This window comes from Ooceraea biroi, chromosome 8 (genome assembly GCF_003672135.1).
Source record: "Ooceraea biroi isolate clonal line C1 chromosome 8, Obir_v5.4, whole genome shotgun sequence".
In the NCBI taxonomy this organism is placed as follows: domain Eukaryota; kingdom Metazoa; phylum Arthropoda; class Insecta; order Hymenoptera; family Formicidae; genus Ooceraea; species Ooceraea biroi.
The window spans coordinates 11,799,157-11,823,813 of NC_039513.1; the positions used below are offsets into that span (position 1 = coordinate 11,799,157).

At 38.1% G+C, this 24,657-nt stretch overlaps 3 protein-coding genes across 19 annotated transcripts in view; 1 reads left to right on the forward strand and 2 right to left on the reverse strand.

Moving 5' to 3' along the window:
- Nucleotides 1–6: 6 nt before the first annotated feature.
- On the reverse strand, nt 7–7,759 carry LOC105280756. 5 transcript variants are annotated; one of them, XM_011341522.2, is made up of 7 exons: nt 7,621–7,759; nt 6,707–7,020; nt 6,238–6,628; nt 5,704–6,051; nt 5,259–5,583; nt 2,786–3,920; nt 7–1,806 (listed from the first exon to the last, which is right to left on the reverse strand). In XM_011341522.2, the coding sequence occupies exons 3-7, from the start codon at nt 6,559–6,561 to the stop codon at nt 1,749–1,751; spliced, it is 2,190 nt and encodes a 729-aa protein (XP_011339824.2). In that variant the 5' UTR covers nt 6,562–6,628; nt 6,707–7,020; nt 7,621–7,759; the 3' UTR covers nt 7–1,748. The 5 variants fall into 5 exon arrangements, with proteins under 5 accessions (XP_011339824.2, XP_011339827.2, XP_011339826.2 ...); XM_011341525.2 differs by lacking the exon at nt 7,621–7,759 and adding an exon at nt 7,454–7,614; XM_011341524.2 differs by lacking the exon at nt 7,621–7,759 and adding an exon at nt 7,331–7,614.
- Nucleotides 7,760–15,400: 7,641 nt separating this feature from the next.
- The window catches only part of LOC105280759 (ELAV-like protein 3), a 37,016-nt gene continuing 27,759 nt past the window's right edge, over nt 15,401–24,657 (forward strand). For 10 of the 13 annotated variants that reach the window (XM_011341540.3, XM_011341542.3, XM_011341538.3 and 7 more), the window contains exon 1: nt 15,402–15,986. The gene's annotated coding sequence lies outside the window, so the exon portion shown is untranslated. Of the gene's footprint in view, nt 15,987–24,657 lie in introns of all 13 variants that reach the window. The other 3 variants (XM_011341530.3, XM_011341536.3, XM_011341537.3) reach the window with 1 other exon arrangement.
- LOC105280762 (cytosolic carboxypeptidase 6) lies at nt 17,491–23,777 on the reverse strand. The gene is made up of 7 exons (XM_020032110.2): nt 21,070–23,777; nt 20,529–20,893; nt 19,430–19,863; nt 18,998–19,201; nt 18,630–18,853; nt 18,207–18,402; nt 17,491–17,885 (listed from the first exon to the last, which is right to left on the reverse strand). The coding sequence occupies exons 1-7, from the start codon at nt 21,125–21,127 to the stop codon at nt 17,516–17,518; spliced, it is 1,851 nt and encodes a 616-aa protein (XP_019887669.2). The 5' UTR covers nt 21,128–23,777; the 3' UTR covers nt 17,491–17,515.

Sequence of the window (24,657 nt, forward strand, 5' to 3'; positions counted from 1 at the left end):
ATATAATTTTCATTCAATGCCTTTATTTGTCCTTTCCCATACATGATTTCACCATATATTCGTTTTATGCTTCCATTTTTTCTCTTTACAATTTTTACATTGCATTCATCCTTTTTACGCCATGTCTCCAAGATAGAATCGCTGAAAGTAACACATTCCTTCCTAACACAATTTTTCCGTATGGCGCAGCGATATCTCTCACAACATACATCTCAAAGGCATTTCGATCCTAGTAACATTTTTTTGTATTTTCTTGCATACCTTTCGCGAGGTAAGCGTGTTCTCGAGTTACACGTTCTTTTTCGTTACATGTATATTCTCGGTTATTCGGTTTCCATGAGCACGGGGAAAGCGTTGGACACAAGGGGATCTGGGACACGGGAGAGGTGGGAGGGGAATCGGTTAAGGGAATTAATCTTCTAGGGGGATAAACCATATCGGGGAAATGCGATTAAGATAATTCATTAATAATTACAAGAAAACAAGAAAAGAACAGCGCTGTAATTAAACATCCGATTCGCAATCGTGCAGCGTTCGCAGTAAGTACACAAATCCTCTCAAATTTATCTCCACTCTCCGACCTTCGTTTAAATCTATTCGTGTCTGTTTTCACGATATCCACACCTTTTTCATCTCTCTCTCTCTCTCTCGATAAGAATTGCACAAGTATGCTCTCGGCTTGCACGTCGGATGAGAAACGCAATCGCTTCCTACAATTTCCTACAAAATCGGCGTAAAATGTTCTCTTCTTGAAAAATCACGAAAATCAACAACACCTACAACTGAAATTGTGTTGACTACATCTTCGACGTTCTCTCAACGTGAAACATTGTGTAAGGTGTACACGTTTTTTTTTCTTTTTTTTCCATTGCTTGCTCGTTTATTCATCGAAAAGTTAATGGCGATTATCTAAATGAATTAATTAATATTCTTGCATTTTGCACCGTTTCAATTGCATATTGCATTATTTACGAATTATGAAGGGGGTTTACTCGCGTGCCTTCTTGGATACATGCATAACAAATTCCACATGCCAAGAGGACCCCCATTTGCACTACTATCAATTGTTTCTTCGTTTCTTAGGAAAACAAGAGTAGCTAGACCTCGTCAAATCTCGACAGTACCTCGTAGCGGCTTGCTAGTTATCCAGTTAACAGACGAATGCAAGATCGTTGATAACTGATAATCGGAGCCGCTACTGTGTCTTCCAACAGAAAAAGAAACGCCTATACAATCAGATATATTCGTAATCGTAATCGAAATAAAGTTCGTACGTAAAATACCTGCAAGGATACGTGCGCTATCAGCATATATTCAATTTGAAAGTAAGTCGCGCTTCATCTCATAGCAAAACTATATTATTTCATAGCTTTGACTTATATTTTATCCTAGTTTCGTCGCACCCGCAATACAAGCTACTACTTCACATGAAACGTCTCACATCAGACGACCGTGAGCTCGCACTTGCAACTCGGTTGCAAATTGAATATACACTTTACATGTATAGCAAAATCATTGCTATGAGCAAAAGAAATTGAGGAAAGGGACCTGCACTTAAAAATGTCAATAAAAGAAGGTAAAATAATTACTCGTCTTTCTTCGGGCATTTTGATATCTTTTGATATTTTTAAGTGTAAAAGTCCCTTAAAAAGAGAAGTGATTTTGAGTCCTTTAAAGGACCCCATATTTATCTTTGGTAAGATATACGTTCATGCACCAATCGTATATACGTCTCATTATACGATTGGTTAAATATTTATGGGTATAATTTTGTTCCTGCGGCCGCTATTCAGAATGCTCAACTTCCTAGAAAAAGAAGAAAGAAAAGAATATTAATAAACGAAGAGTCTTTTCTTCCTCGACAGTTATTATTATAGTTATAGCAATTATGAGGACAACATGTGATTAGGTGATAACAAAAGTTTGTAGCGTTATTTAATTTTTGTGTGAAAAGGATCAAAAGTTGTTAAAGAACGGAATTATAAAGTTACCGCTAAAATGACAAATGGTACTGAAACGAAACGGCACGTATGTTGTTGTTGAATGAATATTTATATAACTGTCTTAGAATTTCACTGCACACACTACACAGACGCTACGAACTTGTGTAAGTCAGTACACTATATTACATGTTATCACACATGAGATGACCTTGTACAGAAAAGTCTTCATAAATTCCTGCTTTCTGCGACAGTGTCAACAGATTTGACGACTGGAAAGGTATTCTCTTATATTTGTAAATACATGCTTCGAATTTTATCTAACGTTAACATTGCTAATCGTTATCAGTCATACGACAGTCTCCGAGAGCTTCACATCGTATACTAGTTCGCGCAAATTGGAGAACATGAAAAATAGAATTTGCTGTGCCTATGATAATAATACATCAGCTACATTGGTCATAGTTCGATCATTTCTTATGCGTGAAGTTCAAAAATGCTGACAAGTGCGAAAATTACATTTTGAACATTTATTGAAACAGGTAATGTAATGTCTGCATGCTCGCGAGATTTATTAAAGTGATTGATGAAATGATTTTCCTATAACCTGCATATATTTTTTATTTCTTTATGCCACTCTGATAATTTAATCTGTTATGTTATAATGCAGTGTGTATTCGCTTCTAATCATCAAATCTATTGTCACAAAAGATATTAACTGAATATATGCAAATTTTTTTGTTACAAGGTTATTTGAACGTTAAAATATTAATTTTAAAAAATTAATTTTAAAAATATTTATCTTTAACAGAAATAAATTTATAACATAGAGGAATAATTCATACCTTTCGCCAGTGTAATGCACAGGTACGACTGTCTTCAACCTTTCCGCTGTTACAGGACTGAGTCCTCGCAGAGGTGGAAATTCCACGTCAAAATCTCCAACTCTCTCGTATTCGCCTTTACTACGCCGTCTCCTAGTCTTCACGTCGGCAGACTCGTCATGCAGCGAATGATCGACATCGAGGGTATCGGGAGTGCTGACATATGTTAATTCGCGCCTAACATATGGGTTAGCCAGACAGAAAGATGAAGAAATCGATTTAGTAGTTGTACCAAATTGTGCCATTGTACTATACGAATCTTTCGGATCTCTCCTCTTCCTTCTTCTTAAAGAATTCGCTCCTGAATCAGCTGCAGCATCAAAACCAGGATTGGGTTCGGGATCAGGCTCGTGGTCAGCATTGTTCTCAAGATCCGCCGCAGAATCTCCATTAGCACCTCTATTAGGATTCCTATCAGATTCTTCATCGGATTCTGTATCAGAATCCGTGTCAGTGTCTGAATGTACCGTGGGATCTACTTCTGACACAGAATCTGACTCAGAATCTTCTTCCGTATCGATGCAATCTGCGATCGAAGATCCTGCCGCAGGTTTTCTGACCAAATCCGCCTGCGTCGCCACGTCATTCTGACGCACGCGAAATCTTATCACGAAGGACTCTGACTGTCTCTCAATGTTGTCCCGATACTCACGGTATGGCGTCTCGCTTCCTGGAAGGTACAATCTTCCAGACTCCGATCTTCTGTACGTTATTCTCTCGACCGAATTATCGATGGGGAAGGTGGTCCCATCAGCCCACTCACCGTCCTCTCTTATCGGTCGGAAGTGAGTACGAGAAGACGTTAATAGATCTTCTGGTTCTGAATTACCTTCCAAAAACGCGTAAAGAACTTCGCGATCTTCCGCTTGACAATCCGGAGGAGGAGGAATTCGGTCACTTCCTTGCGGAGTAGCAGGCACATTTGCAGAAAGCTCGGAGTCCTTAAAGTATTCAGGCCAAGAATTGTCATTTTCCGCAGCCGCGTGAGACCATATGTTGTGTCCGGCTGCGTTTGTAGGCTGGCCCAACAGCATGAAATTTATCTCCGCGTTTTGGCATGAATCCTGCCGTTGCATATTAATTTGATTTACAGGAACTATAAGAGATCAACATAATAATATAACTTATGAATATAAACAAATATATTATAGTATAAAAATGTATGAAATGTATAAATAGATTAAAAGATGTATTAAGAAATATATCGCACGTATATGCCAAGTGTATACGCGAAGCAAGTTGAACTTACCATCGACTATCAGTATCACGGCTGAACGAATTATCGGAATAGAAAAAAAGCTTGGTACTGCTAAATTGCAAATATGGGACACTAACTTATAAATTACATCGCATAAAAATCTTAAATATAGTAACTGTGACGTAAATTCTATAATAATTTTATCATCATGTTATCATATTATCTTTATGATACATAATGGTGTACACTTTATTTCGATTTATATGAATTGTATATCACAGTTCATACAGCAGAGCCAGGTTTTTTTTCCATTAAAAATTTTGTACCTATATTTTAAAATACATCTTTTATGAATATAACTATAAAATTTTCAACCATGATAATTTATTTAATATGTTATAAGAAAACTAATTGTAAACAAAACAATTGTAAATAAATGTTTTAAATAAAATAAATATTACAATGAAATACGTTTTTCTATACTTCTCTCTTGGATATACCTTTTCGTATCACAACTTTTGTAGAAATATTTTGTATTTTTTATTTTATTTTTTATGCATATTAACGTGCATTATTTTCCCGCTTTGATTTTTTAATTATCATTTTAATGCTAATGATCAGTTTACGAACAGTTTACTTCATCAGCGAGCAAGAGGTAACTTAATTATGAATTCATAAAATGTTATACTTTAGATGAATGATGAATTAATTGTCACGTCCAGAATTTACAGACGTAATTAGATTCGGTGATTGTTGTTAATAAAATAATGAATTTTATGATAATTAGTAAATCGCATTTGAATGGCGGACAAGGGACGATTTTTGTATCGCTATTACCAGTTGTCACAGTCCAGGTCTGATTTTGGGGCGTGATCGGGGGAAGATAAGTGTGTATGAAATGTATGCAGTGTTTATGTATGCAAAAATTTATTTAAAGATAAAAGATGAGAATAAGTATAAAGACAAAGTAGTTAATTTTATGATAGAAGATAAGATAATAAAGTTTATTTAAAGATAAAAAATGAGAATAAAGAAAAAGTAGTTAATTTTATGATAGAAGAGAAGCTAATAAATGTAAGTAAATGTTGATAAAAATGAAAATGAATATATTGACATCAATAAATTTGATGTCTTGTCCATATGCGTTTATCCGTGTCCGTGTCCGTGTCCGTGTCCGTGTTCGTATCCGTATCCATTTGTTTGGGAAGGTAAGTTTTTATACGCCATGTATGTTACCTGGGACGATAGTAGTCTGATAGATCGCTCCATTCTTATCGTGCACTATGTGGAGCCATGGAACAGTTACTTTCATAGTCAACCGCTCAAGAAAAGTACCGGCTGGCCATTGTACTTCCAGCGCTTCAGGAGATGTGCAAATATGGGGGACTTGGTCATTTGCAAGTAGAGGATCGTACCAAATTTCTTCTACCTCATCGTTAAATATCTTATTAATAAGATCCTGATAATCGTCCAGATCGACATCCAGTTCACGTGATATCATATCAGCTGGATTTACTGTTGAGTATACATGGGCCGGATCACAGCACATTCTTATAGCATCCTAAACAGAAAAACAGGAAATTAAGAATGAAAGAAATAAAAAACAGAAATATAAATTGGATTGAGAAAATTTGAGAAAGAAGAGCAGAGAGTAACAAAGGCTATTGCGAGTATTACTTACAACAAGTTCAGTTCCTCCATTGCCTTGATCGTTAGTTATGCCGTTTTCAGCACTCAAATCGACCTCATCGATCGCAGGTGGGTTGATGAAAAAAGTTTCAGTCTCCTTTTGAAACAGATTATCAGTAGCTTCAGGTGTTGAAGTTGCGAGTGGACTCCAGTTAGCTTCGTCTTCAGGGGTAAAGGCTGCTAAATTGTCTTCTGAATCATCAGTGAAGCTTGTACTCAGACATTGTAGCTCATAATCAATCAATCTATTTAATTCTTCTAACTCTTGTAGTATCTGAGCTTCTCGTATCTCGTTTAGTCTCGAGCACAGTTCATCGGCCAGCATATTTACTGGATATATCTAAACAGAAAAAAATAGAAATAAATAAAAAATATAGAATAAAAGTAAAACATTTCTATATACCTTAAATATTATATTATTTATATTATATAATACTTATTGTTAGTATGCATATCATATATATGTACGTATATATGTAAGGTGTACCTATATTATCTATGTGTACATATATGGATAATAATTTACCTGGTCACATAGGTTCATCAGATTATCCACAAGAATTTGTCGTTGCTCACTGTCATGCTGTACTTTGTCTTGTTGTCTAAGTCGCAAACTACCGTCACCCCCTGAACTACCAGGTACTCCAAATGCTTCTTCTGAAGTATTATTATACAGTACCGAGAAGGGAAAGCACAAAAAGTCGAGTACAAGTCGCGAGTGCGTAGATGGGTTGCGAATACCCAAAACGTCCAAGCGTGCTTCAAGCCAATTACGCAACTCCACCTGAGCCCATGAGCCAGGGGTGTCACTTTCAGGGGATGACGGTGCGACTTGATTCTTCATACCCATTGAATATATTTTTTATACGATCTTAAAACTTTAACCAGCTGTGTAACTTCCAGGGTGATCATCTCTCCTAAAAGTTATAGTTGTGGTTTTAAGATATCTAAAAGTCTTGCAACTAAAAAAACGTAAATAAACAATCATTGCTCACCAATATGTACAATAAGGTATTACGATTTATTATTGTCCTTTAATGTTTCAATTTCATGGGAACCACCATTGCGTAATGCGTCAGTTTTATAAAATGTTTTCTTTTCCTTTTCTTCTTTTCCAAAGAATTGTTACTCTTGCATTAGTTACTTAATTGCCCAGAAATGTTAGCAGTTTTCTTCTTTTATAAGGTTGAAAAGTTATGTTGTTTAAAAATTATTTAGTTTCTGTACTTGGGTGGTGGATATATTGTTGTTGCGAGGTTGGCAGGTCTTGGTGAAGGATAACAAATATAGTTTCCTTCCCATTTTGACACTGAAATTGTACATATAAAGAAATACATATAGACGCCTATAGAAACATACAACTGTAGCTGGATGTCGTATTCACAATGATAAACATGTATGCAAACATACACAAGAAGCTGACAAACAGGAGCAAGGTCTAACGGTAGACAAGTTATGTGACACGCAGTGTACAAGCGAATGGAACCGAATATCATGGTCGAATGCAACATTGTCGTTTTATGAAATACTACTTTTTCACCGTGTTATCTATATACGAAGGAACGATGACTGCATCAAGTAAACGCGAATGTACATATATCGGTCTGCACGAGTGTTACCTCAACCGAGACTGGGACGCGCGGGAAACCAGTGCAAATTTAGACGGACGACGCGATTGCAGGCACATGTTCGCACGCCGAGATTGTTGGCAAAGGATCCTGGTCGGGTGTAATGCAAATAACCTTGCGCTCGTACGCTATAGAGCTTCGACTGAGTCATTCTGCTTGGGACCGAAGGTTCTTTTGCGCGACATCGCGTAACGTCACTCGCAGCGGCGAAGCAACGGATTCACATCTCGTATACGTGTGTCTCATCGAAACGAACGTGAACTCGGGGGTTTCTGGTGTACCTGTATGCCCCGAGAGATGATTTTCACCCCGGCCTCTTTTACACAACCCACTCAGTCGAAAAACATGGCGAACTACTAAAAGCATTCTCAATCTCCCCGCGGATTACGCACTCCCTCATGTTACCGAACCTAACTTCACGCCGTGGACACAGCAATCAGTGCCTTCTCGCGGCAGCCTGTATAATTAACGTTTAAGTCGTGGTGAGACGTGATTGGTTGATCGGACGATTGCGACTTGTCCATAATCTACCATCCAAGTACAGAAAGTAAGTAATTTTTAAACAACATAACTTTCAAACCTCATTAAAAAAGAAAACTGCTAACAGTTCTGGGCAATTAAGTAACATTTACGCAAGAGTAACAATCTTTGGAAAAGAAAAAAAAGAAAAGAAACGAGTGACATTTGCGTTCGAGAGAACGGCCACTCAAAACGGCATCTGTACACTGCATATGTATCACACTCGTGCTATCATCGTAGGATCGTAGCTAGTCTATGCCTTTTTAAATCGACAATCGCGACCGTGCGATATTTTTCAAATGAATTCGATTCAATAAATTCAAATGGGCAGAATCAACAAACTGGAGATGAGAACGGAGATATTACGCGATGTACATCTTCCACGTATGCAGAGACATAGTTATTTCACACCGTACCGTTAAGAACAATCGTTTTTGTACATTACACTGGCAAATGATATGAATTATTCTTCATATTATTTAATATTTCGTGCACTTTACTCATACATGCCCCATAAAGATAGGCGTAGGCTTGTATTTCTGTATTGTATTATGGTGTCATGGCAATGTAGATGAAGCAAGTTGTAATATTAATATGCGTAATAAAAGTAGAGTCGACGAAGTAAATGACATTACCGACGAAGTAAATGACATTTTTTAATGAAATCTTTTTATTGGCGCAGAATGAAAAATCCTCTTGCACGATGAAAGAAATCCGTTTGCACGATACCAAGGAACTAATCTTGTACTCTTGTCCACGATTTTACGTATATGCGAAATTTGACATGGAATTTTCCAAACAATGAATTTTTTTATTACGTTTCTAAATTCACTTCGAAAAACATCATTGTATTCGTTTAATATGTGGCTAGTGTGAATGATAGCTAAGGTAAAAGTCCCAATGACTAACCACGTCCCATTACCTAGCCATTGATGGGAATTATATTTTTTATTAAACTGTATATACAATATTACGAAGATATTTTTACTGATTTATCTTATTTGATTATAATCCTGTGTTATTAAGTATCTTATATAAAAAATTGTGGTTAAAAACGTTTTGTTTAAAATATAAGAAAAATAGTTTAAATTATCGCAAACGAGTGCACCGCGAATGTTGTTAGATTCCTTACAATTTTATTAAGAAAAGTGTAGTACTTGTAATTTTTTACTTCATTTGGTACATGTAGTATAAGTATAGTATAAATTTTGAAGTAGTCAACTTATTCTTTGCATTATAAGTATAAACTTATTATTTGCATTTTTTATTAACTTTTTTCTTATTTCGTCTTCTCAGAATAAATTTTTTTACAATAAAATTATTTTGAATATGCTACAAATATTATGGCTAGTTAATGGGACTTAATTGGATGCTAGGACATACTGCTTTTTGATGGCTATGTATTGGTACATCAAGTCTACTCACATTGTAATTAAATTTTAATTCAATACTGCAAAAATTGTGAAAGTTCTTTGTTTCTATATGATACAAAATAGTAATATCTTTCTGTATATGCAAGCTATTTTTAATAAAAATATTAAATTTCGTTAAATTTTAGATATTGTTTTTGTATATTTCTAAAGTGGCCAGTTATTGGGACTCTTATCTTATTTCATATATGCAAAGCTTCGAAACGGGAAAAAGTTCGAAAATTACAGGTTTGTTATCGGCTTATTACCTAACTTCGTACAATAATGTGTTTAATATAACAATTTGGCGCTTTGTATGTACGAAATGGCTATCATCCACACTGGCCACATATTAAATGAATACGATGATGCTTTTCGAAGTGAATTTAGAAACGTAATAAAAAAAATTCATTGTTTGGAAAATTCCATGCCAAATTTCGTATGCAAAATCAACAACAAGAGTACAAGATTAGTTCCTTGAATCGTGCAAACGGATTTCTTTCATCGTGCAAGAGGATTATTTATTCTGCGCAACCAATAAAAAGATTTCATTAAAAAATGTCATTCACTTCGTCAGTAATACAGATGACTCCAGGATCCTCTTAAATATTTAAATAAATTGTTCGAATGTAATAATAATTTTATTACAATAACACGATTATGTAAAAAGTTTGTACCTTATTTATGTTTATTTATTTATTAAATATTTAAATAAATTGTACCTTATTTATGTTTATTTATTTATTTATTTATTTATATTAATAAAACCACATGAAATATGCACAAAAGTGCAACAAACACACTTCCGCAACTATAACTTTTATCAAATAAATAAAAGGTGAGCTCTCTCGATCATTCTGGAATAGAGTTACTATAAGGACCATTGAGCCATAGGACCAGTGGGCCATGGACAATTGGGCCATAAGGACCATTTGGCCATTTGGAAAATTCTGAGAAAGAGGAAGGAGGGAAATATGCTCAATCTCTTTTTTTCTATTTCTACTTCATATAAATTAGAGTTAAGGTAAACGTCCTAGTAATTGAACATGTACCAATGATTGAATAATTAATAATATATTTGTGTTTATTAAGATACTTATCAATAAATGAGACAAAATTATATATTTAAAAGAATATCTGACATTTCTTTTTATGGAAATAAATTGTAAAAAGATATAATTTGACTGTAAATCTGCGAAAAAAATTATTCATTTTGAATATTACAAGGACAGTCACATTTTTATTTAATTTCTTACCATCTTGAATAAGATATAGTGTCTATAGTTTCGAGTTATTTTTGAAAATTACACATATACATGCAATTTTTAATATTATTATGCATTCAATTATTGGGTCTGTCTTATTCGGTAATTAGGACATAACTTGTTTCTCAGTTCAATTATTGGTACAAATGACATTATTTAATATTTCATTAAAATTATAATCTACAGTTATTAATTATTTTATTTTCTATTATTTTCCGATGCCTGAAAAACTAAAGTTTTATATAAACGTTAGTCTTCTTAGTACTTCCATTAATTATTTATTAATAAAAATGTAAATGTGATCGTGCTTTCTTATTAGTTCAATCATTGGAACATTTACCTTACTATAGTAATTAATATTAGAGTTACTGAAGTAGAGGATCTAGTTTGTTAAAATTTTGAGATTTTGAGGGAAAATGTGCCGACGGGAGCACATTTTTCATGGAGATCTTAGCTGAAAATACAGTCGTCTGATTTTAGACAACTGAGTTGAGCAATAAAATTCCATCGTGTTTAATATAATATAAGCACATATCGTACCCTTGCTTCAAAAGTGTCACAATTCAAAACTTACAACTTTTCACAAAGCGCAGAAAACTGTTTTTGAACATATACTAACACATTATTTTGTTAATAAGAGTTATCAGTTAGAAGAAAACGCTCATTACCTACCCAAGTAGCAAAACAATATTTTTAAACGATTTTAAAAACATTTTGAAAAACATTTTTAGGAAAGGAAAACACTATTTTAAAAACGTTAAAATTAATGGGTTAATACCACTTTTTTTCATTAAAAAAACATTTATTTTAATATGAAATAAATATTATGTTAATATTAAGTAAATATTATTTTAATATTAAGTAAATGCTATTTTAATATAAACTCTTGAACTCTGGATTAGATTGATGGGCGGCATACATCAGATGCGCCATCTAAATTAGGGTGCGTTCCACTTAAGCGTTAACGCTATCGTCGCAACGCTTATATATTATTTCATTGTTGTTTAGCAAATGTTAAACATCAAGCAAATATTAAACGAATGGTGCTCACGAGCGTTGCAAGTGTTAAGTTGCACCCTTATGCTTAACAATATATATATTTAACGAAAACTAAAATTACGGATACATTTACATCTTTAAACACAGGAGAAGTTCATAAATAAATGAAAAAGTTATGTATAATAAAATAGATTAATGTTAAATAAATGTTAAATAAATATTTTTTGGAAGCATTATTTTAAGTACATAACATAAAAAAACATTCAATAAATGTTAAATAAATGTTTTTGCAAATCATTATTGCAACTGATTTATTAATATTAAATAAATATTTAATAATTATTTAATAAATATTATTTTAACATTAAAATTGTACAATGTAAAATCAATGTAAAATCAATATTTAAAAAACATTTTTAAAATATTGCCTGCTCATTGGGTAGGGTCAATGGATGTTGTATCAGTTTGAGTATATAACTACGTACGTGTCTTTTGAGTAGGTATATAACTACGTAGAACCACGTACGTGTCTTTTGAGTATATAACTACGTAGAACCACGTACGACGTCTTTTGAGTTAGTTTAATGTATTTCTCAGATGCGTAAGACTTTATTATTTTTCGTTATCACACTTTTATAGAGTAAAATCTATAGTTGTATCACTTATGATCGGTTGAGTAGGGTTTTTAGAATCGTTTCATAGTATTAACTCGAAATTCGAAATTTTTGAGTTGTGACACTTTTGAAGCAAGTGTGCGATATATTTAATATAATATAATAAAATAATGTATATATAATATAAGCACTTCGAAATGAGGAAATGAAGAAGATAATGCAATTTCTACAAATTTCTAAAATTTCGTATTTCGTTTTGCATGTACCTATTATTTCTATAATAGGTACATGCAAAAAAATTTATGAACTAATCACTGTTTTGATCAGAAAATTACATATAAATTAAATATAAATTAGATATAAATATAAATTAGATTAGACACAAATAGTTAATAATAGAATTCTCTCCTACTTACGAAAAACTGTTTCCTGAGAACGAAAATAGACTGCTTCGAATTTCTCTTGCCTCCTGCGAAATCTGCTGTGTCGAGATTTTGGTCTTCTGGACACTGTTCACTGTTCACTGTTCTGTTGAACAATGGAATGACCGAGACTGGAGTTCTACTCTTTCTCCGCTACCACGACTCCCATCTTAAGATATCCCACCTTAGCAAAATGCTGGCCTTTTGGCTATTTTGCTAGCTCCACCCATCCCCCGTATACGTCTGCTAATCATTTTTCTTTTCAAATCTACCATCACCACTGATTTTCTGATTCCTACGTGAATCGCGATGCCAGAAACGGCCCCTGTAGCCTGCGGTAGTAAGTGGTGGGGATGGAGTGGGGATGGTTTGGAACACGGCTTGTGGGCGTCAAGAACCATGGTCCTTATGGCCCAATCGTCCTATGGCCCACCCAATGGTCCTTATAGTAACTCTATTCCAGAATGATCGAGAGAGCTCACCTTTTATTTATTTGATAAAAGTTATAGTTGTGGAATTGTGTTTGTTGCACTTTTGTGCATATTCCATGTGGTTTTATTAATATAAATAAATAAATAAATAAACATAAATAAGGTACAAACTTTTTACATAAATCTACTAATATCTTATTGTTTCCAATGAATGCAATAACGTGGACTATCCGTAGCTCACACGGCCTGAATGGAAAGTCACAAATATGTCACAGCACGCAACGTGTTAATAACTTTTTTTTATTATTCAAATGCAAATTTCAAATCGCGATACAACTGGCAATCTCTGATGGTCGGATAAGTTTTTATATACATTAACTGCACGCCAACAAATTTGTTAGACTAAAGATACAGTAATTTTCTCGTACTACCCTGGCGTGGGGTGATATTTTTCGCAATGAATAATATTAATTAATTGATTCCTACTGATTAATAGTGTCGTTTTGGAATAGGAAATCGCTGCGTTTTAAGTCCAATGAATTTGTTGGTGCGTAGTTGATGAATTGGTTTCTAGAACGAGAAAATTACTGCATCTTTAGTCTAACATATTTGTTGGGGTGCAATTAATGTATATAAACAGTTGTCCGATCAGATATTGCCAGTTGTATCGCGATTTGAAATTTGCATTTGAATTTAGAACTCCCTGGCAAATAAAAATTTCTATACTTTAAACAAAACTTTTTTATTCGAACTCCATATGATTTTTATTTCTTCATATATATACATATATATCATATTTTCAGATTTATTCCATGTTTTTATATGTTTTCCATATGTATGAGCTACATCCATTATAATATTGGATTGTAACATATATTTGTCGCATTCTTTTTATTTATGAATAAATGATTTTTTTTAATCATAAAACGAGACGAATATATGTTACAACGAATATTTATACAATCTAATATCAGCATAAAAGTAAAAATTTTTTCTGTAAAAGTTCAAAATAGTACCAGGAAAATGTAAATTAAAAGTTTATTGTAAAATAGTAGAACACTCTGAATGCGCATACAACAATGTAAGGTTAATGAAACTGAAAAAGTTTGACTTTGGAAATCCCTGGAATAAATTTCAGCAGTATGACAATGAGAAGGAAGATGAAAAGATATTGGAAAAGGATAGGAACAGTATAAATTAGAACAGCCTAAAAGAAAATTTGTGGTTTTGGAAATTCCCGAAATAAGAACGCAGGTGTACAAAAGTACGATGAGTGAGAAAGAAGATGAAAGAACACGGAGAAGGAAAATGCATAATCTGATATCGCGGCGTGGATAAAAATTTATTGTAAAATAGTAGAACACTCTGAATGCGCATACAATAATGCAAGCTTAATGAAACTGAAAAAATTTGGAAAAAAGTTTGGCTTTGAAAATTCCTGGAATAACAGTCAGCAGTATGAGAATGAGAAAGAAGATGAAAAGATACTGGAAAAGGATAGGAACAGTATAAGGGCCAAAGCACAAACATGGCGTAGCGATCTACGACAGTCGTAGTCGTAGATCGCTACGCCATGTTTGTGCTTTGGCCCTAAGTTAGAACAGCCTGAAAGAAAATTTGTGGTTTTGGAAATTCCCAAAATAAAAATAAAAACGCAGTACGAAAGTACGATGAGTAAGAAAAAAGATGAAAGAACACGGAGAAGGAAAATGCATAAAATTGTCCCGATTAAAATTGGAATTAAATCATTTTGGCGCCGGGCGGGAGATGAATGAGTGGAGGGGGTGAAGGGATCAGCGTTCCGGTATTAATTCACTGGCGCGCGCTCTCAGCTACATGTCTTCGTTGCACAGATTCGAATCCTCTGCTTCCTCACTTCGGTTCATTCTTCCCGTCCCCTCCTGCTTTCCCCTTTCGCCCCCTCAGTTTCTCGGTGTTTTTCTTGCAGTCCAGGGTTCGGCGGAGATTAGCCGCTTCTCCTGGGAAACCGTCCGAGAGCTGCGCTGTAGCGACAAGGTGCAAGCGGAGGTTGCAACCTCGCGGGGGAGAGGGGAAGGAGGAGTACGCGGGTGCAAGGGTGATTTTGCTGCCGCGCAACTAGTACGACGCAGACGTCGGCCGACTATATACCTGGTTCAACGACCACCGCCCTGCTCTCGTCCAACCCCGAAGTACCCGGGCCGGCTCGAGAGGGTTGCGCGGCAGCGCGAAAGAGAGGAAAACGCACTCCCCGCGGGGGCGGGAGCGAGGCGTGGCGGGTTTAGGGGCGCGAAAGCGCGGCATCTAGGCTAGGGTGGCAAACGGGGTGGCAGAGGCGGCGCTAGCGGCTAACGGCGAAGAGGGATCCCGCGGTCCTTGGCGAGGGGGTGTTGGGTGGCGGGGGTCATCAACGGGGGGCTCGCGAGTCTATCGGAGCGGCCCACGGGCCAGTTCCGTCTCGAGCCCAGGGGTAGAAGAGCTACTGGCCGCTTGTCTGCTCCCTTCTTTCGCTATAGTTTCATTTCTTTCCGTTTTAGTTCCTCTTCAGTTCCGATTGATTGACATGTACACGTATAATATATAACCGCAGATATATATCGGCACACGTACAGTCAAACAAATTACACACGCACACCGTCGTCACGCAGGACACCACCCGCTCTCACGCACAACGTATTGCATACGTATTGTATACGTACACACACGCACGCACACATACATACATAAGTAAATACATACATACACATGCGTACATGCACACGGTAAATTCGTTTGTTCGTTGTTCGTGGTTGAATTCGCAAGCACGATTAGTATATCGACTTTCCCGTTGTCGCCGTACGTTTAAATGCACGGACACACCCGCGCCCAGTATCCGAGTACCCTTAGGTCCTTATCCGATCAGGTGTGACGGGCTGCCGCGTAGTACCTGTGTCTATTGTCCATCCAATGCGTGCGTGCATCGAGCGCGAGTTCGTTGAGTTTTAGGAAACGTAATTGTCGCATTCGCAGGTACGTGCAAACACAGTTGGATATCACATCGCGGAACATCGTGACCGTTTCCGAAGAGCATGCGGAGCAATTTGGCCGATCGCCACGTGTGATTGTACACTCGATATGTGATTGATGAAGATCCAATGAAGGAACAAAGTGTCGTTCTACGGAGAACTACGCAGTTTCCTGCCTCGATCGATTACAATTGATTTTCCTTTCTTCAATGTTAAACGAGAATTACAATTTTTCCACCTGAGTTTCAAGTAAAAATAGAAATTGATACGAGAGAGAAAGAGAGAAATTGTGTGATGTAAAATTGTGTTGAAAGTTCCTAGTGTAATATTCAAAGTTTATGATTATGTGGCGATTGTGTGCTCCAGTATATGTGCAATTTATGTCACAATTCCAGATGCGATTCAGAAACGGTATCAATGTTGCAACATGTTTTCTCAAGTTTTATTTCATAATTCATATCATAATTTGTATAAACGCATTTTTATTAGTAATATAAATGTATTTATTTTTAAATATTATATGTAATACATAGTATATAATACTGACGAGATAATGTTACGTACGACTAGATTACATGCGATAAAATGGAAATAACACTTAATTTAAATATTATATTTAAATATTAAATATTAACAAAATCTAGCAATTAGAAAAGTTATTTATTGCCAGAAACGGGTGGCAAGAGAAAATAGTATAAGAGAAGATTAAAAATTGATATTTTATGCATCCGTGGAGGGAATAAATATCGTGCGACGGATACACGTGTATTATTATCATTATCATATATTTACATTAGAATTTAAAAGGGGATATTATTATGCATAAGAAACAAGAGCTCGTTGATTAGATCCTCGAAATGCATTCTCGGCATTTCTCTTCTCTCAAGGAGTCTCCGATTTTCGTTGTCAGAAATAACGCGAATCGATGCGACTATCATCTCCTTGACCGATCCCATACAGCACAGTAACATTACTGCAATGTTGCTGCAGTGTTGCGATCTTGCTGGAATATTGTTGCAAACTTCTGTGCTGTAGGGGACTACATAGACACAAATCAATTTAATGATTTAATGACTTAACGTTGTCACTTAAAAATCAATATGTTTTTGTAGGCTCGCAGGTAATACCATGGCGCAAATGTATAATTTCTTAAGTTTCTCTTTTGAGTCGTTTTCCTTTGAAAACAAGAACATCTTCAACAACAAGAAAATCTTCTGGTGATAATATATCTTCTTGTGTGATATACACACAATGAATGACCTTCTGTAATTTTCTGAAAACATTTTCCTCAGAAGGCAAAGACTGAAAATATCACCAAAAATATCAACCGAAAGTAATATTTTCTATAGTAACCCAGCAAACACAAAGTAACAGTAATATACATGTTAGTTATAATTTCCCACTCATTAATACAAATACAACATAACATACGTGTTATGTAACAATTACATTGTTGAGTGGGAAATTATAACTAACATGTATATTACTGTTACTTTGTGTTTGCTGGGAATATACCACACAATGAATGACCGTTTATAATTTGCTAAAAATATTTTCTTCGCAAGACCGAGACGAAACGATTGCTACGCATCTACGCGATTTGATGTTTCTACGTAAGACTGTCGGCTTATTCTTACTGGTGGCGAGGTCCAAACCACCTTTCGTCAGCTGATTGAAATCGATAATGGTGAGCCGAGGCTCGGCGGCGGGTCGCTTCGTCAGGGCTTGCACCCTCTCGAGCGGTGCCCCGGGGCTCCGGAACCTGTAGCTCCGGCTTCTGCACCCGCCGACGCCCGTTCCAGTTTCACTCGCGATTCCAGTTCCGGGCTGCTGTCCCATCCGCGTACCGCTCATCGATCGGTAGCGTGCGCTCGGGAGCGGCTCAGCCTCCTCTTGAAAGTACCTGACGATTCGCCCCGGGATTAGCTGATTGTAATGCGTAATAAACAGAGCAATTTGTCGCGAAAAATATATTTCAGAATGACAGCTTCGATATTTTTCCAGGAAGCACTTGTTGGAAAATGATTAACGATTCTATCTTACGTTATTAAAATCTTCTCTGCTTGTTGAAAAACGAGAAAGCAGAAAGAAGGGTTTTCTCGCTTTCTGCTTCTTACTTTGTCAACTTCATTTCTGATGTAATTTATAATAAGTCGTAAGGGTGGCTCTGTGACATTCCGTATGATCGACGCATCGCCATGTGCGAAAAGATTCATGTAATTACTCGTAAATGCTGGCGAGATGCAAAGTCGCCGGAGTCCTAACTGTTCTCGGCCTGGGTTCTCTTGGAAGACGATGTCTCTGTCGAGATTGACGCGTCCGCCGGTTCGACGGCTGATCGGGAAGCCCCAGTGGGATAAGCCCAGTAAGCTTGTAATATTCTAGAAAGACGCGAGCGAGATTGCGTCCCAGCCTATAATCTGTGCATTCCGTTCAGCGTAGTTAAGAGATTTCTCTGAGACCAAAGTACGGGAAAAAAATGCACATTGAAACGTTTGAAATACCATCAGATAACAAAGTCCGTAAAATTCAAGAAAGAACAAAGAATTTTAGATTTTAAAGTCAGTTCTAGAACTAAAGGAATGTGAAAAATATAACACATTTCTATAGGATAGATTTCTATAGACTAAAACTTTTTAAAGGATACAACCTTCTTCAGTGTACGGTAATACGTCAGATATTCCTTTTCTTTTATAACCATACATAGATACCTCTATGCTGTAACAATTGACCTGGTCCTTCAGAGTAGAGCATAAATACCGACGAGCGGTTCCAGCTTTATTATGATCCTGATTATATTGAGTATTGAGCAATTCGTAACCCTCTGCATGCTGAGCTAGCAATTTCGGCAAGACGGTGTGCCTCTCGTACCTGAGAGGCTGACATTCATAATCACATAAAGTTGCAAATTCAATGTTTACTTAAGTTATGATTTTTCTCGGCTTACATTCAATTTATAACTCTCTCAACGACGTAAAGTTTTCTCTATGAAACATGCATACGAGAAGGAGATACCTGTATACGTCGTCGTAAGTATTCCCGTAGACAAAGACTCCAGTTGCATTGCTGTGCGCATGCAAATCCAGCACGCAGTCCAATGGCGTTTGCGCATCCTTGTCGAGAATTTGTAGCAGGGATCTGGTCGCGTGTAGGGTAGGATGAATCCACGTGGAGATATTGTTCCAAGATCGATTCAGATCTAATCCCATCGCGGTGGATCTTGAAAAAGTAATAAAATATCTTATTTCTATTTTTTCATAGAAATACAAGAATACATAATTTATCTATTATTTATTTTCTAATTTGATTTGTTGTTTATTATCGGTTAAAATACGCATCAAAATCGTATAATAAAAATTCGTCAAAAGTCGAAATGTGATTAAAAATTCATTATTCTGATTTTTTTTAATTTATAATTACAATTGTTCAATACAACCGTTCTCTTACCTGTAATTTCCAAGAAAGACGCCGTCGGGGTTCAGCATGGGAATTATTTTGAAGATCACGTATTCTCTTATAATCTGAGCGATAGGATGCGCGCTGACTAGGAAGTCCATCAACCCTTGACACACGAAAGAGGACGGCGACTCGCCGGGGTGAACTCTAGCGAGGACGACAACCACTTTCCTAGGTCGTTCTGTGTCTTCGAGGTCGGATGTTATAGTCACAAGTTCCACGTTTCTCTTTTGCATCGATTCGGCTAACGTCTCTCTCTTCGTGCATGATAATCGGCTGCACAGATTGTCGAGGTGTCCCAAGTAACGAGTGTACGAATAGGGATAAGTTAGGGTGAACTGGTAGACATCGTCTTCGCGGTCAAACGCGAAAGAGAAGCTCAGCACGTAGTGATTCTGATGTTGCGCCGATTTGTAATAGAATACCTGCAACATGGCGTGACGTTATTAGAAATGTGCGATGAATATAAAATAAAGTGCTTTACGATTGCATAAAGTTTTATATTAAGAGAGACATGTATTAAAGATTTTCCGATTTATTTTATTGTTAGAGAAGCTTATTTGTTAGTTCAAAGATGTAATATATTGTGACGCTAATCGTTTTAATCGTTTCGAAGGAATATCTATTCGCCGAATTTATGAAGGCAATCAAGCACGATGAAGTAACGACGAGCAATCATCAGTCGATTTGCGGAGCCGATAATTCTAATTTAAAAAACTGCTGGTGGCTGCTGGATGATGAAGTAATTGGATATTGGAAGTTCGCTCTGACATAGTTTCTCTAGATTTAGATCGTCGATATTGCCAATAAATTGAAACGTTTACGTCAGTCGCGCGATTGGTGTAACTGAGTTTGTTTCGGATTGATGTATATCGATGTATTTGCATATCGAAATTGCAAAGTTAGAATTTCGAATTTTAGAGTAGACAATTTAATTGACGAAACGGCAGTACGTTGGCTGGCATTTCTCGAAGTTATTTTTAATACGAAATAATTTATACGAAATATATTTTAATTCCTAATTAATAGCGATTAATTTTCAAAATTCAGTCTAATATCCACGTCAAATAAAATTTCTGGAAAATCGTACCTGTTCTCGCGGTATCCTTTGCCATTTCGGTCGAGTGCTGCTCTTCACTAGCGGCGTCATGCCATGTCGAAAGAGATTTTCACTCTTCGAAATGTTTACAATGTTGAAGATTACTCGTTGATCTGCCTTTACATTATCTACAGTAAAGTTGAACCATAAACGTAACCTCGGCCCGCAAGTGTCAGGCCTGATGAAAAGGTCGTACTCGAATTCGGAAATTAGGTCGACTCTGCCGAGATTACCTGTTTCGAAGGTAGCATCGAAACAGATGTGTCCTTTTTTGGCTTTGCCACTGTGGCCAGGTGGTCTCATGATCAATTTGTTCACATTGCCCAAGCCACCTTCGGCATCGCTGTCCTCGCTTTCTGCAAACAATGATCCAGCGTCATTAAACAATAAACGAAATTTACAACGTAAGGAAGCAACAACAACATTGACGACAACGCTATCACTCTCATTGCCTCATTGACTCATGATCTTAAAATTAAAACTTCCACGCATGAATCCGATACAATAAAACAGAACGACAAAAGTGTCGAACCAGCGCGCTGATAAAGACTAGTGTGCTCCAGAGGATCCCGTCCCTCGGAGAATGCCATAACTTTGCAAGGACACACAATTTATCCGAGATATTGGTGCGGTGAACGACAATCAAGCCAAGTGGACGATTGGCCGGAACAAACATAGAGCAAACGACGCATCGGACGGAAGCCGCGATGAGGAACTGACGGAGATTCCGTGAGACCGGCTCTACATCCTACAACGTAGGTGTTACCGCCTACGTGATGAGAGCGGAACACCTCGGGCGATCCGCACGAAGGCTCATGCTCGTCCTCGTGGAACCCTGGGATTGGTTCGTGATTTCGCGTGAAAACCAAAGGAGCCCGCGCTAAAGAGAAATTGAGAACTCGCGGGGAACTCGCGTGGCTGTCGATCGTGCGGGATCGCGTACGTGCGATTCCACGATGGCGGGAAGGATTTCAACCCCCTTCGCACCCGCGTCGACACGGTTAAACTCGGCCGGGGAAAACTCGTTTGCGATCACGAGATACCGTGCTCGTCGGCACGACAAAGTCCGAAAAGCCGGCACGGTTCTCTGATTGATTCGATTAACAGATGCTGAGATTAGAGAGGAGCGTGATCGAAAGGTCTGGCGGAAGTCGCAATAGTTTTACGGAGTTGCAAAGTAGATATAGCGCCGCTCGCAGCTTATCAAAAGGTCGATTAACCATGGCCGAAAGATCACGATATAGCGAAGACGATGCGCTTGACGTCCGCCAGGTTGACACGTGTCTGCTCGGTTTGCCAAGGGTTTCATCTATAAAGAAATTTTCTGTTAAGACATCAACGTCAGATGAGAATAAATTAATAAACTATTTTTAACTATTCGATATTTTTAGATAAGGAGACGCTATTCTTCTACAGCCAAGATGCTTACGTAAAGGGGGATGAATCACTGAAAAGTGACGGATGCGATCTTCGAGGAAATATACGGAGAGTAATGGATGATTCATTTGAGACGATACGCGGCCCTTATTATGTCTGCAGAAATGAGGGAGCTGTTCCATGACGCTTTTACGATACGGGGGGAAAAAATGTGGCTTCGTACGGAAGCGAGAGGAAGAAAATGGACAGCGGAGTGCCGCGATAATCCCGTCATCGGCATAACATACGGAATAAAATTCCATCGACCGCGCGCTTTTATCGTGTTCTCCTTATCACAGAAACACAATCCGTCCGGTATGGCAATCGTCACAGATCTAAATCGAGATCACTCGATATCTATTTCCACCACGTCCAGTGCTCGACGACGCAAATGTCACACTTTATGACTGAGAGAATTATAATTCCTTGCTGTGAGCGAGAAGGATAGCCGTACGTCGGCTTTACATCGAGATACGTATAGGTGGGCCATTAATAATTCAAGGCACGGAAATAAAAGAGATATACCATGTCTTCAAGGGAATACTTTGTCTATCCATTGAATAATAATGTCTCGTGGCGCCACGTACGATGTCCGATGCAGCGTGCGTGGTGTATGTCTTTATATAGATCTCGATTTAGTTTTAGTTTTTATCGGCACAATCAACCGTTCATACAAATAAATACTGATGCCCTAGATAATCCAGCTTTTCACCGGAATGCTAAAGACTCGATGACAAAATTTTCTTTCAATTACAAACATATAGATGTATAATCATAGCGGATTCGAAATTTCTTGTTCAAAATGGATGCAACGAATACATTGAAGAAATAATGTTGCGAAATTGGAGGGGAAACGCGAAGCCGGGATTGCTGCGGAAAGGGAGCCTAGGAAGCGCAATTAAAAGTGGAACAGAAAGAGAAGAGCTTGGAAAAGCTTGGAAAACGAGCGAGCGAGAGAAAGAGAGAGAGTCTCACATGCATCGGCGAGCCCACGCTAAATCTCTAACAATTTCTGTTACACGCTCGACGGAAGATAACGAGGACCATTTTTCGCGCTCCGAGCCATTTTAATTGCTACAACGGTGTCATTGCGACGTCGTCGGTTTAAATCGATAAGATGCTGTTACTTTGCCGGGAATATGCGCGGAATTTCCGTGGCGATAAATTATTTTTACACCGCTGAGATATAAATCGTTTCTAGCAGCGACAGCAACGGTTAATCGCAATGGTTAATGCCTGCACTAAATAATTAATTGCACGAGAGAAAACATGGACTCTGATCTGACGGGCGAGGATAAGGACGTACATGGTCGCGCTTTTCAGAATAGCAATTTATCGTTACAAATTAGTCGGTGTCACGAAACGCGAGGAAACAAAACAAACGAACAGAAAATTCCGCAATTCGCCAGATGAATTACGTAAAATAGCTCGCCAAGCTCATACGGCGCACTCGATTAATTAACGAAACCTTCAGCCTCTCTCTCTCTTTCTCTCTCTCGCGCGTGTCTGCAACGCGGCTCGAAGAACCGTCAATTGCTACGTCCCTCGAGCCTCTCCAACCAAGTGATTGACAAGCGTGCTCGCTCTCCCGAGCGGAGTTCCGAGCCGAGATGGGAAATGTCAAGGTGCAATTGGCGAACGACGCGTGATGATCCTCGCGTGACCCCTCACACGGTGAATCCAATCGATTTGACGGATCGCGAGCGAGATCCATCGAGAACGTGCACGGACAGCCTCTGCGGACAGGTCGGTGATAGCGCGCGCAGTCACGAACGGCTTCCGGGGCGGTTCGATGCTTTGAAAAGAGCACGTATGTATGTACGTACGTACCGGTGTCAGACATGTCGACGGGATTCGGCGGGACTTGTCCGGGACTTGTCCGGGACTGGACCAAGCGAGTCACAACCAGGTACACTGGGCGACACCGTTCGCCGAGTCCATCCCGGTTTCCTTGGTTTGTTGAATCGATATGTATATGCGCCTCGAGTGCGGCTGTCCTGCATCGCGACGTTCCAGGCGTACGAAAAGTCTGCTTGCCTAAAAGAGGAAGCAATGTTCAAGCATGTAGCTAGCGATGTCTCAGTTGCTGCGTGTATAGGAATCATCATTACTGAACAAGTTTTCTAAATTCTATTCGTTTACAAAACGGATACTGCTGCGTTGTATGCGGTACAGGAGTTAACAACTCGAATATTTTGGTTGTATGCTCAGTTTGCGAGTTCATCCTACTTCGTTTCCGTTCTCCTGCAAATCTAGATAGTCGCGAGAGGGCCGGCGGTGCTCATAACGAATTTCCGAAGGTAAAACGCAAATTAGATGGCCGAGAGAAGAACGAACGAGGAGACAGGGGGGCTAGAGGATAATTCTGTACAAATGCCGTGCTACAGGATCCGGTAAATCAATTTCCGATCGCGGAGGACATTTTTCTGGATGTCGGTTAGTGGTAGTAGTATCGGGGGTAGTTGGTGGCGGCGCGTTCCCTGGTGAATGCCCTCCTCCCCCGAGCTTTGGCTGGGACCTCCGGCTACGAGGCCCCCCTTTGGCTCTCTCTCCTCTCGCCTGTGCTCCACTCGCACCCCTTCCACTCGCACGGGAGTACGGGGAACGCGAAACAGGGCGGCAAGAGGGACGTGGAACTGCACGAGAGAGAGTGAATGACTGGGAGAACGCGGGGATCGATATTCGAAAGACCCCCGAGTGCCCC

Coding starts and splice junctions, on each gene's coding strand:
- LOC105280756 (XM_011341522.2), bottom strand. CDS start 6,561: ATGGGTATGAAGAATCAAGTCGCACCGTCATCCCCTGAAAGTGACACC. Junction 3,921..5,258: donor TCAGACTACTATCGTCCCAG/GTAACATACATG, acceptor GATCTCTTATAG/TTCCTGTAAATCAAATTAAT. Junction 1,807..2,785: donor GTGCATTACACTGGCGAAAG/GTATGAATTATT, acceptor TTCTTTTTCTAG/GAAGTTGAGCATTCTGAATA.
- LOC105280762 (XM_020032110.2), bottom strand. CDS start 21,127: ATGGCATTCTCCGAGGGACGGGATCCTCTGGAGCACACTAGTCTTTAT. Junction 20,894..21,069: donor TAGTCTTTATCAGCGCGCTG/GTTCGACACTTT, acceptor CATTGTTTGCAG/AAAGCGAGGACAGCGATGCC. Junction 19,864..20,528: donor AAAGGATACCGCGAGAACAG/GTACGATTTTCC, acceptor GCCATGTTGCAG/GTATTCTATTACAAATCGGC.